Source organism: Phaseolus vulgaris, chromosome 3 (assembly GCF_051622355.1).
Source record: "Phaseolus vulgaris cultivar YP4 chromosome 3, ASM5162235v1, whole genome shotgun sequence".
NCBI lineage: Eukaryota > Viridiplantae > Streptophyta > Magnoliopsida > Fabales > Fabaceae > Phaseolus > Phaseolus vulgaris.
In genome coordinates, this window is record NC_143500.1 from 40,906,093 (window position 1) to 40,929,010 (window position 22,918).

General features: G+C 28.0%; 1 protein-coding gene across 1 annotated transcript; it reads right to left on the minus strand.

Annotated features, from left to right (window-relative positions):
* Positions 1-5,595: 5,595 nt before the first annotated feature.
* On the minus strand, positions 5,596-8,358 carry ABCI8 (ATP binding cassette protein 1). Its single transcript, XM_068608326.2, has 2 exons — positions 6,740-8,358; positions 5,596-6,067 (listed from the first exon to the last, which is right to left on the minus strand). The coding sequence occupies exons 1-2, from the start codon at positions 8,135-8,137 to the stop codon at positions 5,849-5,851; spliced, it is 1,617 nt and encodes a 538-aa protein (XP_068464427.1). The 5' UTR covers positions 8,138-8,358; the 3' UTR covers positions 5,596-5,848.
* Positions 8,359-22,918: the final 14,560 nt, after the last annotated feature.

Below are 22,918 nucleotides of genomic sequence, written 5' to 3' on the forward strand. Positions count from 1 at the left end.
ACTCTCGCTTGCCTTCGAGGTTCGTTTCGTAAAGACTTTCACAAAGAAGCCCTCTTCAAACTATGTCAAACTTCAACTGTGCGGGGATATCAGTATTTCTTCGAATTGCTAGCAAATCGTACCGTGGGACTACCTCCTTCTTCCTTAGTTGCTTCGTTTCAGGATTCAAAAAGAGGTGCAGGCATTTCAACCGATCTCAGTCGGAAGCAGTAAACTTAGCAAAACTACATAATAAAAATCTGTAGAAGCTGAAAAAGAAAAAGAAATACTGGTAACTATGTCGGCGTTGATGTGTTGTGCATTTGTGTGTGTGGCAATGTTTGCTTGCTCCTAAAGTAATAACTTCATTCTTTTATTCATAAAACTTAAATATAAAATAAGACAAATCTTCATCTACGTCATTCTTGACAGCTCTACATCTTCCAACTTGTTTCTGCACAAAGAAAAAAAGAAAGAAAGAATGAGAAAGGTATATTAGTATATTACTGTGTTCATTCAAAAGCATCATGTGACTTAATAACTTGATCTAGGGTTTTTATTTATTAGAGTGAGATCGCTTCTTTTTTTTCTTTGGCCTAGATTCTCTATCTACACAATAGGTCAAACATCAAACAAAACTAAATATCATGAAAAGGAGCATTAGTCTCAAACTACTACTTCGTCATCTCCGAACGTTGCAGGCAAAATGAATTGCACTCATGGCCAAACTAATATCAATTAGGTTTATTATGCCTTCAACTAATCTTTGTGCCTTTTTTTCCTTTTAAATAATTATGAGGACTTTGCAATTTGTTCTCTGTCGAAGTTAAATATGTTGTTCTTTCCTTCTTTTTAGAGTTTAAACTATGCTTCTCTTATTAAAGATGGGAATAATTTAATATTGCCCTTTATCGTAGTTGGTAACATGGATTTTAAATTCACCCGTTGTCTGTCAAAATATTTCATAATTTATTAAGTTTTGGAGAAGTAAAAGATAAAAAAGAAACAAACTACAAAGTATCGGATTAAGTTAGGTCTCACTCTAACATAATCAATATAGTTCAAATTTAATATTTCATAATTTATATTCAATTATTTAGTTTATTGAATTAGTTATATATGGATTATTCAAATTACAAGCTAATAACATATCAAATTTAGTTCATATTGAATCAATTCTAAAAAATATATTTTTACTTTAGTTTTAAAAAAATATAATGAATCTTTAAAAAAATCACTTGTATAGTTTTAATAATTATTTTTTATAATTAACTATAATATCGAGTTTTGACAGATAAAACTATGATGACATGTAAATAAATAAAATATAAACACATAAATATTTGGGCTCTCAAAACATATTTTCTTCCTCACAAAGAAGATTAAATATGATTTTAGTTTCAAAAAATATTATGTTCTTCGGTGCTAGTTTGTTAGCACAAGAAAAAAAAACTTCATTACCGTTATAACTTTAGTAAATGTTTGGAACCATTTTATAACAGTTTTATATAGAAGCTAAAATGCAGCTACTACCTACCTAATAAGAATTTAAGTATAAGAACAAAATTATAATTTTTTTAATTAAAATGGTAGATAAATATTTTATTATTAAAATGAAAATAGTATATAAATAGGAATTGAGCTACTGAAGTTTTATTTTAAAAGAATCATAATCTTTGTTGGAAGTTCCTTTCTTTTTTCTTTAAGATTTTAACCTCTTTACTTATCAGTTTGACAAACGAAGTCTGCCATTAGTATCAACTATCTCCTGTAGATTAAGTTCAATTTTACTTTTCTCTTTACATCAATTTTTTTTAACATGTTAGATTTATTTCAAATTTTAATTCCCTCAATGATAATTTCAATTTTAGTAATAATAATAATAATTAACCAATACAACGTTACATAAAGAGTTTTAAAATGTCTAATTAAAATTAATTTTTGCTCCATTAACTTTAATTAAGTTTTCTTAAAATTTTAGGTTTAAAAACATGGTTAAATATCAATCAAATTATAATTAATCAAGTAAGAAGTCGTCAATATAATTAAAATAAATATTTTTTAGATTTCAAAATTTTCATGTGTTGAATATGGTTACATCTAATTATAACAAAGGTATAGTAATGACTCATATTCTCACTAAAGTATATGGTTGTCAATCATTTCACTAAAATTTATAAATTTATTTTTCATGCTCAAAGTTATAATAATTTAAATGGATCCAAATAAAAGATATTTATGGGTTTTTTTATTTTTGCAGTCCATCACTTAAGCAATCAACTTTACTTAGACGAAGATAATGTTTCATATCTTATCAAATTATGCTTGTTTTCGTAAGAAAATCTATGTTTTAAGCAAATATTTTTTTAATTTTATTTAATCAATTTTTTTCTGGACCTAATTTTAACTATTTTATCTCTCTCTCTCAACCAACCATCAAAATTACTCTATTTAATAACAAACATAAAAACTAAAATAATATGTGCACACAACAATCAAATATCCTAAACATAAAAATTTTGCTTGCCCTCAATGAAAAAGAACATTTTTTACATAAAAAAAAAAAAATCCTTCATCTCAAAACAACAATTTTATGCAAGGACCATCAATATCTTTCTGGATTTATCATGTTTAATTTAACAAATAATATTCTTTTTTATAATCAACTGCACCATTTGAAAACGAGAGAGCATTAATGTTTCTCTTAATTTTTTTCTCAAAGCATACTTTATGTATACTTATTCTAGAATTTTTTTATTTCTAATATTTTAACTACCTTGAACAATTTTTTTAATTATCTATAGGATAATAATGTTAATCTCTCTCCAGTGTTAGAGATACTAACATTTTCTTTTATTGGTGAATATAATACACACTATTTTCACTTATGTTTCCTTGTTTAGCAATGTGTGGAAAACACTTATTTTTCAATTGACTTAAAGGTCCTAAAACAAAAATGTTTTGTTTGGTTCAAATGGATAATAAAGGATAATTTATGTTAGGTTGACTTTTTAGTTTAGTAGTTATAACTGAAAACAAAAATGTTTTGATGCTTTCCTCAAACAAAATAAAGAGATTGAAGCAAAATCATTTATTTAACAAACAATCTCAATACTTAAGTATAGAATTACTAAACTTTGACTATATTTTAAGAGCTTAATTTCTAAAAAATACTCACATCCATTAATCATAAAGAAAGACACGCTTCAAATTAATTTTTGAGAAATGCATTCACAATTCTTAAAATTTTCATGCTCAAATAATATGCCATTTTTATACTTTTTAATGAAATGCGGAATATAAAAGAAAGAAAAAAACTAATTAAAAAAATAAAAAAAGTAACAAAAAATGTTTGAAAATGAAAGATTGATCATTCAACGAGTTTCACAATTGAGGTTATTTTTTGTGTCTCTAATTTTCAAATCTTTTGTTAGTAGTGAATCTTCTTTTGTTTGTTGGCTATTTCTTTTTGCACCCATCAATATTTAAAAATACGATTTTATCCCTTTTTCAAATAACTTCTGAATAAGTTTTTTCAGAAATTTTCTGAACATCCTTTTTAGAATAGAATTTATAAGTGTATTCTGAAAAATAATGTTTTTCAAAATTTTCAGAAAATATTTTTCAGAATAAGATTTCTGGAATATGTATAATAAATTCCGAAATTTGTTTTCCAGAATAGCTTTCTTGGAATATGAATAACTTTCTTAGAATATATATAGAACTTTCCGGAATAAGGTCAAATTAAATGGGGTCATTTTTGTCATTTTATCTATTTGATGGTTGCAGGAAGAACTTTGACGGGTGCAAGAAGAACTTTGTAAGTGTTTGTGGTTAAATGTGTGTTTAGGGTGCTGTAAAGGTGAATTAATGAAGGGTGGATTAAATAAGAAAAGGGTGTTAGGAGGCATAATAAAATCCCAATGAAAGATACTCACAAATCCAAAAATAGACATTTGATTTTAACATCTCCAATCATGGCTACAAAATATTTAAACAAATGGTGAGAAGAAAGTGTGTCTATTATTGCACATGGAAGTATCCAAATCCAGCCATTATAATCTATTTTACCTCAATAAGAGGGACAACCATCACGTAGGTCCTTAATTTCTAATATGTTTTCTCCATCTTGGCAAAGTCAGTAGCCTTTAAGGGCGAATTTTCTTTTGTTGATTTGAAAATAAAACTTTGCAATTACCCTTCCTGATAAATATGAAGGCAAAAAGAGTAAAAGTTTTTCAGTAGAAGAAAAATATATTGCTAAACACAAATTTTTGTGTGGTCATTAGCAATCTTGGTTCTGAATTTTAAGGACCGTATAAACCCTAAAAGCCACTTAACCAGGGATAGAACATAACCACATTCAAGATCAATAGGAACCTAAGAAGGTAAATTGTCACCAAGTTCACTGGAATAATAACATAGATGTTATATAAAGGAATAGTAGAAATAAACTCCCAAAAGATATATCCAGAGTGTGTTGCAATTAAGTGATACTTAAATCGTGAGTATAACGAAACAGTATAAAAAAAAGAGTACAAACAATAGCAACTTACTCGCTAACTATGTAGACATATGAATCGTCATCCTCAAAAGCATTACAAAGCTAAATTACATTTTCATGGCCTATAAGTTCTCTCGATATCTTTACTTATTGCTTTAACATCCTCAACAACAATGGGGAAAACTATTTGCTACTAAATTCAAATGAGAAAACACTGGGAAAGAGCTTAAGTAAAACTTTATTAAGTAATGAGACACTTAAAGCTACCTTGTCAGAAAAATTGAACGCATTAAATGATGACAATTTGTTTTCTGCGAAGTAAGAATGTAGAAAACGAAATGGACGAGTTTCCACACCCGGTCCTGAAATTGTGTTGCTCGTAGAACGACACAGATTGACCTGATCCCAATGAATTCAAATGCACAATATTTCTACCAAATATCTGAAAAAGAAGCACCAACCTAACTAGGATTCGTATTTCAACCTAACGAACAAAAACAAAAGGAAATGTTATCCTTACTTTTATAAGACATATTTTGTATAGTTTCTTCCCTAAAAATCTTGGGGCACTACAGTGCAAGTCTTTATGGCGACATTGATTGCACTTGTATAATTAAAATCAGATTTGACCACCGAAATTGGTTTCTTGTTATCTGTGTATGGAAACTATAATCTCTAGTATTTATCACTTTAAATACAGCAGTAAACATCCATTTTGATCTTCCAAAAAGATACCATTGTCATAACTCATCAGTTCGGTCCTTTAAAGATAAATACCCAGAAATTGTTCAACTAGATGTAAACAAATTGATAGTAAGGAGCATTTTTATGTTATTTATACTAGAATTTTGCTAACGCCAGAGGTGGCACCAATATTTTGATTTTACCATTGTATCATCTTGTTACCTATTTGTATTTGTGTATAATTTGTTAGAACTAGTTCTGATATTAAGGTTTGACAGAATTGCTGAACACTGGAACAGTCAGGCTCTGAAACTAGAAATAGATTACAAGGGATATTATTAACTTCTTATGGATATGTCTTTTCCTCGTTAAAGTAACTATGTACTACCAGTACCTTCTGAAGCCATGATACTAACAGATACTGTCAATACCTCTAAAACAATGAATTCCACTAAATAACTGGTAATCCAGAGTGAATCCACAAACAAAATAATAGGATTACAGTGATTACTTATTATTAAGGTTGAAAATTGGTAATGCTTGATCTTTTGTGGTACACTTGAAGACAACATCTATATACAGCATGTACACATCCTTCGGAATACAACACCTCTAAGACCTTGTACAACTTCAAGAACAAATGGCCCGTGCAAATTCCAAATAATATGCTTAACAAACTGTTTAACCTACTGAGCCCTCAAGCTTCAAGCTCATGAGTTGGTTCACCTCAGAACCAAATTCATCAGGAAGCTCATTAAAGACATCACGGCAAAATCCAGAGATCATTGCGGCCATTGCTTTTTCATAGTCTATTCCCCTTTGTTGAAAATAGAACAGTTGATCTTCTCCAATTTTGGATGTACTGGCTTCATGTTCAATTCTTGCCGTTGGATTTTTCACCTGCAAAATAATGGTGATTTCTTTAGCAAAAGAAAAGTATCACGGCAGACATGGAAACAGGGAGAAAATAAAGAAAGAAAAGAAAATGGGAAGTAATGCGGGTTAGGTGACGCAGGGAAACTGCATAATAATGCTTTTAAAAAGACAAGAATAACTCCAAAAAAAACCGATGACCTGTTGTTTGATATTCAAACCAACAACAAAGAGATACACCAAAACTCGGCTTACAAAACCTCTCTCTACTGTAATTTGATTATATCAAATCTCCGGCACATCCCTCTCATTGAGGATTCAACATTTTTTGAATGTGACATTTCACAAGACCATTAGTGTGGGTTCTGCTAACGGTATACGATGGATTGAACAACAATCTTAGTATAAACACTAATACCATCTAGGCCGAATCCTATCTTAAATTCTTAAGTCCAAAATAATGATTTCCTTAGTTCTAGACTAGTGTTTATCCTCTTGCATTCACCCCTTCCTATTATATGTAAAAAAAAAAACATTTTCTCTGATTCCAACCAACAGCTACAACAAAAGCCTATTCCAGTAGGTAAAGTCAGCTACATAAATCACAGAATACCACTTTGGTTATCAAAACAAAGTACCTAAAATCATTCCAGAAAGATAAACAAAACACACAAGAAAAGCAAAAAGGCCTGTACACACCTGGATGTAAGGATAGGTATTGGCAGCTGCATTGTCCCCAATAAGCATGGAGTCACACTGCGATGAGTTTCGCGCATTGTCCGCCTTGGAAAGAACCTGAACCAGCCCTCTATAACAGTTCCTGGAATGTCCAACCGATATACCCTTGGAGATAATCCTACTCCTTGTGTTCTTCCCTTTGTGTATCATCTTGGTTCCCGTATCAGCCTGCTGATAGTTATTCGTCAAAGCAACAGAATAAAACTCTCCAACGCTATCATCCCCCTCCAACACAACACTTGGATACTTCCACGTGATCGCAGAACCCGTCTCCACCTGCGTCCACGATATCTTCGACCGCGCCCCGTCACACACCCCTCTCTTCGTCACGAAATTGTAAACCCCACCTTTCCCGTTCTCATCCCCAGCGTACCAATTCTGCACCGTGGAGTACTTTATCTCCGCCCCCTCCCCACAGTACAACTCCACCACCGCCGCGTGGAGCTGGTTCCGGTCATAAGACGGCGCAGTGCACCCTTCCAGATACTCCACAGCGCTCCTGTCGTCGGCCACGATCAAAGTCCGCTCAAACTGCCCCGTTTCCAACGCGTTGATTCTGAAGTAGGTGGAGATCTGCATCGGGCACTTGGTGTCTTTGGGGATGTAGCAGAACGACCCGTCGCTGAAGACGGCGGAATTCAACGCGGCGTAGTAGTTGTCATCGGAGGGCACGACCCTTCCTAAGTACTTGCGGACTAACTCAGGGTACTCCTTAATGGCCTCGGAGATGGAGCAGAAGATGACGCCGGCCTTCTCGAGGGTTTTGCGGTGGGTGGTGGCGATGGAGACGCTGTCGAGGACGGCGTCGACGGCGACGTTGGCGAGACGCTTCTGCTCGTTGAGAGGAACGCCTAGCTTGTCAAAGTAGCGGAGGAGTTCGGGATCGGCTTCGTCGAGGGATTGCAGAGAGGGTTTCTTCTTGGGAGCGGAGTAGTAGCAGATATTCTGGAAATCGATTGGAGGGTAGGTGTTGTCGGACCAGGTAGGGAGTTTCATGGAGAGGAATTTCTCAAATGCCTTCAAGCGGAATTCCAGCATCCATTGCGGTTCCTCTTTGAGGGATGAGATAACACGGATGGTTTCTTTCGACAGGCCTTTGGGGATCGAGAAGGAGTCGATATCCACGCTGAATCCGAACTTCTTGTCGTAGTCGCGATTGCGGAGGATTTCGCGGATCTTCTCGTCGGAGGTTGTGGCGGTTGCGGCGGTCTCTTTAACCTCGGCGCGCACCGTGAAGTGGCGTGAAGGTTTTGGGGGTTTGATGTTTAGGGTTGGGGGGAGAATGAATTTGGGGTGGCGCGTGGGTTGCGGAGGTAAGGGAGAGAGGGAGAGGCCGTTGCAGCGGAGAAGAGAAGCCATGGATGAGGTTTCGTTTCGCACAGATAATCAAAGGAAATTTGGAATTTGCTTCCTTCCCTACTTGTGGGTATCGTGTGTCGTGTGTTCTCAGCGTGCGCTTTCCTTTTCCAAAATCATTATTTTCCATTTTCTAAAATCATAATTTTCCAATTTCCAAATTTTTTGCCATTCACTCTTTTTCTGTCTTGTGAGCGCCACGCATACAACTATAAGTGCTAGCCAAAGATTGTTATTTTTTTTATAATAGATATATTCAAAATTATACTAAAATGAGTTTTAATTGATCGATGGTTAAGGAATAGAGAAAATAATTCAAAATATCTATGTTACTATCATTTAGAAGCAGAAATTGCTTGTTCTTGTTGCAGACAACTTTTAGACAGTGGTCACATTTGAAACTCTATTTGGTCCATGGTTTCACCTTCTTTTGCCTTTTGCTGAATGATAAAGAAACAGTGAGTTATGAGTTTTGTTGCATTTTGAGCTATAAGTTTATTGGACATATTTAACCTTAATATTCTGAATGTATTTTTTTATCAGTCAGATCGGACGACCGAGTAAAATTACGTTTATAATAAACAAATGCATAGTAAAAAATCAATTCTAATAGTAAAGAATCAATTCTAACTGCTAAGTTAAAAACATTCTTCAAGATACACTCTTATAATATCAGGAAGTCATTACACACATTCTGAGGACCATTATATACGTTTTGGTGAACTGATTATCTAGTTCACATAAGTGAAAGTCCAAGTCAACCTATAAATAGAATTTCTAAAGAGGAAAAAGATACGTTCTTCAGATCCTAAGAGAATACACCCACTATACTAGCACTGACTTGAGTGTCAGAGTGTAATCGCAGGTATCCGACTGACGGAGCACACAGCGAGAGAAAAAGTTTCGAAGGTTTAAGATACTACCAACAACGAATCGTGTATCAGTGGATAAATATTACCTAGGTCCATCCATAAAAGGTATCTTTTTATTTGTTTTAAAAATACTCTTAAGATGTAGTAGTTTTACGATAGTGTGTTGTTTTTCTTGTTGGTGGAGATAATCATTTTATTTAAATTTTTACGGCAAAATCTTCAATGCAAAAGCTGCACATATTTTCTTACAAAAGAAGAAATTCATGGAGATGTGGACGAGAATTGCGAAGAGTTAGAAGATGAGAGTTTCTTCCACAAAAATAAAAGGTTTAAAATAAAATATTTTAAAAGAAAAAAAATGAGCAGACGGCGGTGAAATTACATGTATTTAAAACATAATACACTTTTCCTACAAGTATGAGGTTATGAGACGATATACTTAACAATCACAATTCATTTAGGATTTAAGTTAATAATATTTTAAATACATATATTTCTTTTAATTTATGAAAAAATTCAAGAATAAAATTGTAACAAAATTCTAAATTTAACAATGAATAATAATTTTAATTTCATAATCGACTCAAATTCTATAAAATAAGGCTCGAATTTCAAGGCATGTAATTTTGGTCTAATTTTTCTATTTTATTTTGTAACTTTTTTTAAATGAAGGCAACATTTTAAAAATAATGAATATAAAATTTATAATAGAAAGTATAATTTTAATTTTGAACTTATGAAAAAATAAAATAATTACAGTGGTTTAAATAAAATAAATATTATTTTGAATTGTATAAAATAAATATAAAATATTTTTTAATTTAAATTTTTTTAATTATCTATGATAATAATTACTTTTTTTTTACTAATGAAAAAAAAAATAAAGGAATTTTTAAATTTTTTTTATAATACATTCGGAAGGTAAAATTATTTCAAATGATTATTAAACTTTTTTTTATTTTATAAATTTAGTGATAAAAGTTAAAAGTGATTAATAATAATTATAAGGTTAAAATTGAAATATATAATTAAAAAATAACAAATTATTTGTGATTTTCATGGAATAGTCATTTAATATAAAGACTATTCTATGTATTTATTGAAGTATAATAATACATTTACATAATAATATTTGGAAAACAACATATATAAATAATATATATATATAGCCTTATACTTAATAAAGAAAAAGTTAATATTTAATAACAAGTAATTGAATTTTAATTTATTTGAGAGTTAATGGTGAACAAAAAGAATGAGCATAAGACTAATAAAATATGGCTATAATTTAATGAAACTGGTACATGTTTACTTAAGTGTGGATCTCTTTATGTCATGTGGATTAAGTACTATCTTGAAAGACATAAATAATTTCATCAGGTTTTCTCGGAATAATTTCAAAGTTTAAACTAGAGTAATGCAAAGTTACATTTTGTGAAGATTTGGGCAAAGATAAACTTTTTAAAACTCTTCCATAAAAAAGTGAGGTTTGTAGAAAACTTATTCACTCACGAAAGTAGATCGAGAAAAATATGAGACGTAAACTTGTTAGTTTTTTATTTTGAATTTTAGAAAGATACTTGCAAATTTAATTAATATTTTTCTTGAATTAATATTATGTTTTTCTAGTCAGTACTGCTATGATATAATCAAAATAAAATTTAAAAACTTAAAAGACTTTTGATTTTGACATCTTTAAAAATATTTTTCTTCTAGAATTAAAAATCACTATTTTTAATTCCTACGAAAAAGAAATAAAAGGACGAACGACACCGTATCATTGTGTGTGAATTATAGGAAATTGTCCTGGTGTTTGTTTGAGATTTGAGGTGTGAGGGATGAGTTTTTTTTTTAAGTATTTAAAATACGATTAGAGAAAAAAAATTAATTACAAAAAAGTATGCATTTTTATTATGTCTTAACTTTATTCTATTAAGCTATATTCATGCCCTACAATCAAATTATTATTTTTTCTTATAGTAAATATATTGTGAAAAATTGTCACTTAGAGAAAACGTTGTTTATTTATCACATGAGTCTTTATGTCATTAGTTTAACTTTAGAATTTATGAGAATAATTTAAAAGACCTTAACTCCTACGTATTGGTTCGTAATTAATGGGTAATATTTTCAATTATGTGATATGATGTCTTTCTATTTCTAATCAGCTTATATTAATTAGGAATGTCTTTATTTACTTTCATCCCATTATATATTGTTTTATCAAAATAAGTTTTATTTAAACATTTAATCTATGTTTGAAAGATAATTAAGAAAAAAATATTAGAAAACTCAATTTTGAATGTGGATATGATTTTTAATATGATTAGTGGTTCAATACCTGAAGAGAAGAAAATTAGATATTTTAGTGATATAAATCATTAGTCTTTTATATTTATACGTGAATAAAATAAAAAGATACTTTAATTTTATAGAACAACAAATTATAAAAATCATAATGTTTCAAAGATCATAATCATTCATATGAAAAAATCTCAAAGAAATAAATATTTGTTATGATTATTAAACGTCTCGTCTTAAAATATTTTATATCTTACGTACAAAATTATGTCATTACATATATAATTTCATCTAAAGGTAATTAGTTGGTTGTCTTTATTTGGACATGAAGAATACGCGATCAACAACAATTCGGAGTTTTGGATCTGCTTGCCTTTATTTCGTATCCGAGTAGTTCGATAAAAAAATCTAGAATTGAATTTGGTTGTTTTCATTCGGACACGAGAGTCCGCAATCAACAATAACTCAGAGTTTTGAATCTGGTTGTCATTACTTTGGACCTGAGTAGTTCGATCAAAAACAACCTTTTGACTTTCGTTGTCTTCATTCGGACACGAGGACTGCGCGATCAACAACAACTCAGAGTTTTGAATATGGTTGTCATTACTTCGGACCTCAGTAGTTCGATAAAAAAACAACCTAGAGTTTTGAATATGGTTGTCTCCATTCAGACACAAGGAGTCGCGATCAACAACAACTTAGAGTTTTGAATCTGGTTCTCAGACCTGAGTAGTTTGATAAAAAAACAACCTAGAGTTTTGAATATGGTTGTCCCCATTCGTACACGAGGAGTCCGTGATCAAAAACGAGTTTTGAATATGGTTGTCATTACTTCAAACTTGAGTAGTTCGATCAAAAACAACATGGAGTTTTGAATCTAGTTGCCATTATTTCGGACTTGGGTAGTTCGATCAAAAACAACTTAGAGTTTTGAATCTGATTGTCTCCACTCGGGCCCGAAAACTAACTCAGATCAAATATGCAGGCCTAAAAGGTTTGACTTTAAACTTGATTTATTACTTAAAAATATATTGTGTTTTCAAAGATGGATCCAACAAGACCTAACTAACTACAAAAGACTTCAACGAAATGACAAGAGCCGTGTACGGAACAAGTTTGACTTTATAGTTGATTATTACTTGAAAATATATATTTTTTTAATAAAGATAAATCTAACAAGCGATCAAACTTAGCAGCAAACAACTTCGACAACTACCTACACCATGTGTTGATCAGGTTCGACTTTAACTTGATTATTATTGCATAAAATTTATATTACTCTTTAAAATAGATGTATTGAATGATTAGATTTTTCCGTAAACAACTTTGGCAACACAAGGCCATTTGTTTCTATGAAAAAAGCTTTCGGGGCATGTACAAGTCTTTTTGGAGATGTTTTCGACAAGCCTTTTCGCCTCGCTCGCTCGGCTTAAGGCTAGGGGGTTGAGTAGCGTTCCGAATTTTATCGAACATATACCGATCAAGCCTAAGTCGAATGTATTCCATTTCGTCCTAAATTGTGAGAAAGCCCATGACGAAGTAAAATTGACCATTATTTTTGGGACTATTATTATAAACCCCCACATAATTACGTTAGTGCAATAATATTAATTTAGATAAATATATTATGGGAATCAATCTTATTAATGCACAATTAACGTGATATTAATGCACAGTATTCCGATCTCTTTGAATACTCTGATTTACCTTCACGATGTCCCTGATTATATTGCATAAATGCTCTTATCTACTTACGCAATATACTTTATTATATTACATAAATGCTCCGACTATATTACAAAATACTCTAATTTATATACATGATATTCAGATTTTATGAAAAGATACTATAGTATGCCATTTTAAAACCTGGAGAAACCAGTGTCAAAGATCCAAACCCAAGAAGACTTATAAATAAATGACGACTCACAAAGTGTATCTGAACTCGAATGTTAGCACTATATCCACTATATACACAAAATTTGATGCTCTTACTGACTTGAGCGTCAGAGTATTTTCTGCAAGTGGAATCCCCTCGTTCCCTGGAAACTGAATCACTAGATCTTGAAGGGGACTACTCGGAGCCCACCCAGATTTTGACCGAGCTCTTCTCGACGATAATAGTTTTCATATTGTAGTACTTCTAGTATGTTGCAACATTTGTAGGTTTGTAACCATCTTGACTTTTCATTAAGGTAACTCGTTAGGTAATATTTTTGTTTTTAGGAGTAAATTATTGAATATGTTGCACTACGTGATTTTAGAAACCTCATAATTTGATGAAGTCTCTTTCTCACCTAGAAACTTGGACAAACCCCACAAAATTGACTTACGTGAATAACAAAGTGAAAATTGACTAAAAAAACACAAAGTGAAATATATACTTATAACATTTGAGCGAGCACAAACAGACAACTTTCTACACGTGTCGCTCTCATGAATTTTTTTAAAAGTAAACAAAAAATGAAATTTACCAGAAGAAGAATGTTTTACACGTGGCAGATTGTGAGGCTTTAGCTGGGAAGAAAATGAGCCCATGATTCTGCTGGCCCAAAATGAGTGAGCATGCCCAATATGCATAGGTGGAGGAAAAATTAGGGTTTTTGAATGTGTATTCTGTGTGCCTATGGCTTTTCTAAAAGCATGTATGGCTGTGCAAATGTCGATTCCAACAGGTGTTGCATAACAATGACAGAGCACCCTTCAGGTAATGGTTTTTGAATTTGAATTTCCGCTTTCTAGCATTTTTTCCGCTTTCCCCATTCTCTCTGTCTCTAAAACCTAATTACTCTCCTATACTCATTTTCACCAATTCGGCAAATTCAAAGATGTCGTATTTGAAAGCATTTTTTTTCCCAAAAACACCATTATTTTTCACTATATATACATTGTTGTATAAAGCCATTATTTCATTTTTCTTCGGTTTTGTTCTTTTCATTTGACATCGAACGATGTAATCTTTATACCGTTTCTAGGGTTGAGTTCGTGTTTTAGGGTTGTAAGCATGTGTTCATTTCATTTCTCTTTATTTTTGCCTTTTTGATATTTTGTTATTTTGATTTGTTCATCTCATCAACTTTTTCAGTGTATTTTACCTCCTTTTTGTTGAGTTTGTGTTCCAAGTTTGTAAGCATGTGTTCATCTTATTTCTCATTTTTGGCTTTTTGTTCATCTCATCCAACTTATTCAGTGTGTTTGTTTTTTCATCATTACTGTTGAGTTCAAAGATGGCAAACAGTTCCTCCATGCATTCAAACAGGCCCTGCAACTGTTCTGGTTGTATTCTATTCCCTTTTTTTCTATTCTATTAGTTTACTTTTTGACATGCAAAAGTTTTTTTCATTTTTTTTTGTTTTGTTCTCTGTTTTTTTTTATCAAGTTGCAAACTTTGATCTTCTTTGCCATCCTTTCATTTTTTGTTTGTCAATATGTTTTCTCATGCTTTTTCTCAATATTTTGTGGTCTTTGGTTCTCTTTTTCTGATAAAAAAAAAACTTTCTTTCTAACATGCAAAAGTTTTCTTAAATTGATTTTTGTTTCTGTTCTTTGTTCTTTTTATCAAAGTTCTTCTCTGCCATCCTTTCATGTTTTTTCTCAATTTGTTTTTGGTTCTCTCTGTTTCTGATCAAAGTAATTTCTTTTTGAATTTGAATTGTCTATTGTTATTGGTTTTGACATTTTTCATATTGGTTACTGCTTATATTTAGATATTGTTTTATATTGGTTTATTAGACTTTATTGTGTAGGCTGCATTTGAAGAAGAAAAGTCTGAAGATCAGTTTGAAGAACATGTTGCTGCTTATTGTGTAGGCTGCATTTGAAGATCAATGTGTAGGATCAAAGAACTTTCAGATGTAGGATAGATACAAGGATCAAAGAATTCTGTAATTGTTTAAAGACATATTTTTTATACTCTGATGAAAGAAGTCTATATCAATGTAAAAAGACATTTTGTATACTTTGATGAAAGAAATCTATATGAATGTAAAATTAAATTTTGATGTAAACTATTTAGATTATATCCAAGGTCATTTCCTTTGTTTTGTGTATAGATATGAATATTTTGAGATTGTTAGAAAACTATTTTCTATTGCATTGTGTTTTGGAAACCACAACATGTTAATAACATAACATTACATTTAGATTATATAAAAATAAAAATATAATGACATTGATTTTCATTCAATATTATTTAAATCATTTTATGAACATTGAATAAATTAGAAGGCCTGAGAATTAATGAATAATAAATAGTAGTATTGCAGTTATACCAAATAGTAATATGGAAAATATTTCTAAGTATAGATTCATAACTGAACTTAAGATGAGTTATACAAAATAGTAGTATTGCAGTCAATCATTATCTCTTTTGAAGGTTAATAAACTCCATCTAATCATATTTCTCAACTAGTATAAGTATAAAAGTATTTGTTATGTGCATAATCTATTTCAAGATAGAAACAACAGTATAATATATTGCAGTAGATTTGAACTATTCTGCAATATATTATACTTCTTTTTATATTATTGTACTTATATATTGATGTTATTTATTAATGATTACTCTTATGAATGACATATTATGTATTGCATTCTATAGTTGTGCATTGCTATTTTAAAGGTTTGTATCTTTTGATCCTTAATTTCTAAAGTAGCAAAAATATAAAAGTATTTCTTTTGTGCATAATCCATTTCAAAATAAAAACAACAGAACTTCATCCATTGTTCTTGGTAAATTGTTCTTGAAATATGGATTTTCATTCTCTTTAGTTTGTATCTCTGCACTGTATTGTTGGGTTTGGGCTCACTTCCTATGTGGAGGCCCAGCCCACAGTGAAATTATGTTAGATCCCTTTTGGTTTTCATTCTTTCAATGGATGAGTGAGTGTTGTCAAGGTGCAAGAGAGAGAGCAGAGAGAGCCATCCAGAAACTCTTGGAGAGAGCCAACAGTGTGCCATCCATAGAGAGTGATATAGAGAGTGAAATAGAGGGTGATAGTGAAGCAGAGAAAAGGAGAAAGTTTCGTCAGAAACTTCCGACTACCGCCGCCAATTTGTTCACCGTTGGATCTGGCTGAAACTTTGTCAGCAGGTTCATACTGTGTGTAACTTCAATCTGACCGTTCGGATCTTGCAGAAGGTGTTTGAGCAGAGAGAAATTCATCTCACACTGCAGCAGCATTTTTCAGCGTTTCTTTTGAGAATGGGAATTTTCAGATTGCTGTTGTGGTTTCGTCCACCGTTGGATCGGGCTGAAATTTTGTCAGCAGGTTCATACCTTGTGGTTCTTCAGTTTGACTGTTAGGATTGTTCAAAAGTCACTGGAACAGTGACATATACGCCGTGTACGGTAACTGCAGTTTGTGAATTTTTCAGGTTCCTTGTTCTCTGTTTTCATCTCTGTTGTATTAGTATTTGGCTGGTCATTGAGCACAATTTGTGCTGTGATTTGAGTCTCTTGTAACCATATTTTTTATCATAGTGGAACCTTGATTGACTGGCTTGTGCCCGTGGTTTTTACTTCTCACATTGAGAAGGTTTTCCACATTAAAAAGTCTTCTTGAAGTGTGTTTTGTGTTGCTGTCATTATTTGCTATTGCTCCTCACAGATTCTTGCAAGTTGGGGAAATTGTTATCCGCTGCGTATTGCTTTTGATGAGATATTATTGTTATTGTATTAAATTTTCCATCATGCATTTCATATATTTGTTCTTCCTAATTGTTTTGCTTCTATTGGATTATGCACTTTAGATTATGTGCATATTATGGTTTTTAGATTGATAATAATTCTATCACATGTATTTTGCACTAATTTCATATGGATGTTCATGTTGTTTAGTTTTCATATGGTTTTTAGATTATTCTAACTAAAACTACTTTGTTATGTGTAGGCTATATCTGAAGAACACTTTGTAGTCATTGCGTATTAAATTTTATATTTGTAGAATTGATACGGGATGAAACAAATATGTAATTATGTAAATACACATTTTGTATAGTGTGATCAATCTCCATCTCGGATGCAAGTCTTTATCTATGTAAACTCAGATTTTGTATAATCCCAATTTTGCTTAATTAGTCTAATTAAGATAAAGTTATTTTTCATAATCTGCACATAATAAAATTTCTAAGTTTTTAAAAATCCTAAATAAATACAAATCCTAAATAATTTTATTTCATACTTAAAAATAATAATCTAAAATAAATACAAAATCTAAATGATACTTAAATAAAAATATGAAATAATTTAAATTTCTAAATTATTCAAAATCCTACATATAAAATCCAAAAAGTTTTAATGTCATTCCTAAATAAAAATAGAAAATCAATATAATTTCTAAATTATTCAAAATTCTAAATAAACTCATATCCTAAATTATTTAATGTCATTATTAACGAAAAATCTAAAATTAATAAAATTTCTAAATTTTTCAAAATCCTAAATAAATACAAATCCTAAATTATTTTATTTCCTACTTAAATAATAACCTAAAATAAATACAAACTCTAAATGATTATATGTTCTACATAAATAAAAATATAAAATAGATTCAATTTTTAAATTATTCAAAATCCTAAATCAAAACAAAATTCAAAAAGTTTTAATGTCATTCTTAAATAAAAATTGGAAATCAATAAAATTCTTAAATTATTCAAAATTCTAAACAAATACATAACTAAAAATCTTAATTAATTAAATTTCTAAGTTTTTCAAAGTTTTAAATAAATAATAATCCTAAATTATTTTATTTCCTTCTTAAATAATATTCTAAAATAAATAAAAAATCTAATGATTTAATGTTCTACTTAAATAAAAATCTAAATTAATTAAATAAACACAAATCCTAAATCATTTTATTTCTTACTTAAATAATAATCTAAAATAAATAATATTTTTAAAGAAATTAAAATCCTAAATAAATACAAAATCTAAATGATTTAATGTTTTACACAAATAAAAATTTGAATTAAATTAAATTTCTAAATTATTCAAAATCCTAAATAAATACAAATCGTAAATTATTTAAAATTATAAATAAATACAAATGCTAAATTATTGAATGTCATAAATAAAAATTTACATTAAATAAAATTTCTAAATTATTCAAAATTTTAAACAAATACAAATCCTAAATTATTTAATGTCCTACTTAAATAAAGTATATGAAATAAATAAAATTATTAGTAATTCTAAATTATTTAATGTCCTACTCAAATGAATATTTGAAATAAATAAAATTTATAAAATATCCAAAATCCTTAATAAACACAAATCCTAACTTATTTTATGTCATACATAAATAAAATTTCAAAATTTTTAAAAATCTTAAATAAATACAAAATCATAAATTATTTATTTTCTACTTAAATAATAAATTTTAAAATAAATAACATTTTTAAGTTTTTGAAAATCCTAAATAAATAAAGATCCAAAAAAATTTAATGTCATTCTTAAATAAAAATAGAAAATCAATAAAACTCCTAAATTAATTTAAATTCTAAATAAATCCATTTCTGAAATTATTTATTATCATTTTTAGATAAAAATATAAACTTAATAAAATTTCTATGTTTTCCAAAATTCTAAACAAATACAAATCCTAAATTATTTGATTTCTTACTTAAATAATAATCTCAAAGAAATAAAATTTATAAAATTTTCAAAATTCTAAATAAATACAAAACCTAAATTATTTATTTTAATGTTCTACTTAAATAAAAATTTGAAATAAATTAAATTCTTAAATTATTTAAAATATTAAATAAATAAAAATCTAAATTATTTAATGTCCTACTTAAATATCTAAATTATTCAAACCTCTAGAAAAATAAAAACGCTAAATTATTTAATGTTGTACTGAAGTAAAAATGTGAAATAAATAAAATTTCTAAGTTATTCAAAATCTAAAATAAATACAAATATTTTACATTTACATTTAGATATATAATTTTTAAAATGCTATATTTAATTACATATTTTCACTATAAATTATGAATGTGATGCATGTTTTGAAACAAATGCTAGGTCTTCAACACGAGGAGAAGCAATTACATTATCTTTGCCTATTAAAAGTGCAAGAGTTATTAATGGCAAATGGGTGGCCATTACAAGAATTTGTTTGTTTGCCTCAACTTGACTATGTTTTCCAAAATCTTAAATAAATACAAATCCTAAATTATTTGATTTCTTACTTAAATAATAATCTCAAAGAAATAAATTTTCTAAAATTTTCAAAATCCTAAATAAATACAAAACCTAAATTATTTAATGTTTCACCTAAAAGAAAAATTGAAGTAAATTAAATTAAAAAATTATTCAAAATCCTAAATAAATACATACCCTAAATTATTTAATGTCATACGCAAATAAAAATTTCAGGAAAATAAAATTCTTAAATTATTCAAAATATTAAATAAATACAAATCTAAATTATTTAATGTGCTATTTAAATAAAAATTTACAATAAATAAAATTTCTAAATTTTTCAAACCTCTAAAAAATACAAATGCTAAATTATTTAATGTTCTACTTAAGTAAAAATGTGAAATAAATAAAACTTTTAAGTTATTCAAAATCCAAAATAAATACACATCTTTTACATTTACATTTATATATATATATATATATATAATTATATAAATTATATTTTTATACAAAAATAGTGAAGAAAACGCGCCAAATAAATAAACAAAACTTGGAGCGGGATGGAAAAATTTAAATATGTGAAATGATTTCAAAGAAGGCGATAAAATTGTTTTTTAAATAGAGGTTAATATACCCAATAATAAAATTCGAGTTATTGGCCTTTTATGATGAATGAATCATTTTTTTACATAATTGTTTATTGTTACTTATTTTCCATAAAATTTGTGTCAGTTTGTTGATACTTGAACAATTTATTTATGTGTATTATTTATCTTTATGCATTGTATATATTAATTTTAATATGTTTAGTTTTTTTATTTATTCGTATATGTTGATGTTTATTTCTTATATATTAATATCTGCTTTGTAATTCTTTTATTTATTTTCTTTACTTACATTTACATTTATATATATTTTCTTTACAAGCTATATTCATGCATTGTTTATATTAATTTTAGTGTATTTTTTATTTATTTATTCGCATATGCTAATGTTTATTTCTCATATATTAATATTTGTTTTGTAATTTTTATTTATTTTTTCATTTAAATTTACATATATATATATATTTAATTATATAAATTATATTTTTATATATAATAGTAAAGGAAAACGTGTCAATTAAATCAACAAAACTTGGAGCGGGATGAAAAAAATTTTGTAAGTTAAATGACTTCAAAGAAGATGATAAAATTGATTTTTAAGTAGAGCTTAACATACCAAATAATGAAATTCGAGTTATTCGTCTTTTAGGATGAATCATTTTTTTATATAACTGTTTATTGTTACTTACTTTCCTCAAAATTTGTGTCAATTTATTGATATTTGAACAATTTATTTATTTACGTGTATTATTTATTTTTATGTATTGTTTATATTAATTGTATTATGTTTAGTTTTTTTTATTTATTTGTCTATGTTAATGTTTATTTCTTATATATTAATATTTTAGGTGAATTTATTTATTCATATATGTTGATATTTATTTCTTATATATTAATATTTAATTTGTAATTTTTTTTATATACATTTACATTTATATATGTATAATTATATAAATTATGTTTTTATACAAAATGGTAAAGAAAATATGCCAAATAAATCAACAAAACCTGAAGGATGATGAAATAATTTAAGCATGTGAAATGATTTCAAAGAAGGCAATAGTATTATTTTTGAAACGGAGGTTAACATACCAAATCATAAAATTCGAGTTATTCACCTTTTAGGATTTTTTACATGACTGTGTATTGTTACTTACTTTGGTCAAAATTTGTGTCAGTTTGTTGATACTTAAACAATTTATTTATTTACGTGTATTATTTATCTTTATGCATTGTTTATATTAAATTTAGTATGTTTAGTTTTATTTATTTATTCATATATGTTAATGTTTACTTCTTATATATTAATATTTAATTTTTTTTCTTATTTACATTTACATTTATATATATATATATAACTGTATAAATTATATTTTTATACAAAATAGTGAAGAAAATGCGTCAAATAAATCAATAAAACTTGGAGCGGGATGGAAGGATTTAAGCATGTGAAATTATTGAAATGATTTCAAAGAAGGCGATAAGATTGTTTTTGAATGAGAGGTTAAAATACCAAATAATGAAATTCGCCTTTTGGGATTAATCTTATTTTTTACATAACTATTTATTGTTATTTATTTTCCTCAAATTTTATGTCAGTTTGTTGATATTAAACAATTTATTTATCTACGTATATTATTTATATGTATGCATTGTTTATATTAATTTTAGTATGTTTAGTTTTTTTATTTATTCAAATATGCTTATGTTTATTTCTTATATATTAATATTTCTTTGTAATTTTTTCATTTAATTTCTTATTTACATTTACACTTATATATATATATTGAATTAGGTAAATTATATTTTTATACAAAATAGTGAAAGAAAACGCGTCAAATAAATCGATAAAACTTGGAACGAAATGAAAGAATTTTTGTATGTGAAATGAGGACCTTTAGTAGCATTCTTCATAGTTGAATGGTTCATGATGTTTACAGCACACCCTACTATAAACAATATAAAATAATCATTTACATTTAGTTTAACTTATTTCTTCTCTAATTTGTTCGTAGTAGATCTTACAACAATACCTTTTACCAATGTTTATAGACGGTCTATACACCCAATACACTTTGATAATCAAATGGAAAGATTCTTAATTTCGTTCCATATCACATTACAACCACCATACTTTGATTCTAATGACCATCCACTATAACAACAACCACAATCACCATGACACAATGCAATTAAATGATATTCACGGTTAAATTAGTCACCGTTACATAAACAAGTGTTGCCATTATAATATAATTGTTTTATAAAAAAAATCAACTTATTAATGATAAATATTCCATTTTAATGTTTTTATTTTTAATTTAGTTTCAAATAAAATTTAAAATATTCAAATATGTTTTCCCACCAAACTAAATCAATATTAACTTTTTAATTCTAAATTCATCCTTAGTATTAACTATCATTACATCACTTGATTATATACCATTATTTTAAACAATTTAATAAATCATAATAATGCCTTAATAAAATATTTTTAATTTATTACTTTTTTTATGTTAATTATATTTATAAATATTTAAATTTGTCCACTTCATAATTAAACAAAAAAATAAAATATAAATTTTAAAATTATATTTTATATTTTAACTATTTTATATTTATTATTGTATTTTGATTTTTTTTAAATTATATAAATAACTATAATAACAAAAATAATGATATTATTATTATTATAATTTTTTTTTTAATTTTTTTAATCTTTCATTGAATTTTTATAAAAACTATTATAATAATAGAAAATTATATTCTCGATTAAATTACAAAATCAAAGTTGAAATTATATTTTTTTTCTAAATTTTGCTATACTTAAATTCTTTTTTATTTTGTTCTCTCCTTTAAA

Bases quoted from the DNA above. Each gene is read 5' to 3' on its own strand.
- ABCI8 (XM_068608326.2), bottom strand. From the start codon at position 8,137: ATGGCTTCTCTTCTCCGCTGCAACGGCCTCTCCCTCTCTCCCTTACCT. The intron at 6,068-6,739 runs GTGTGTACAGGC...ATTATTTTGCAG, and splicing joins ATACCTATCCTTACATCCAG to GTGAAAAATCCAACGGCAAG.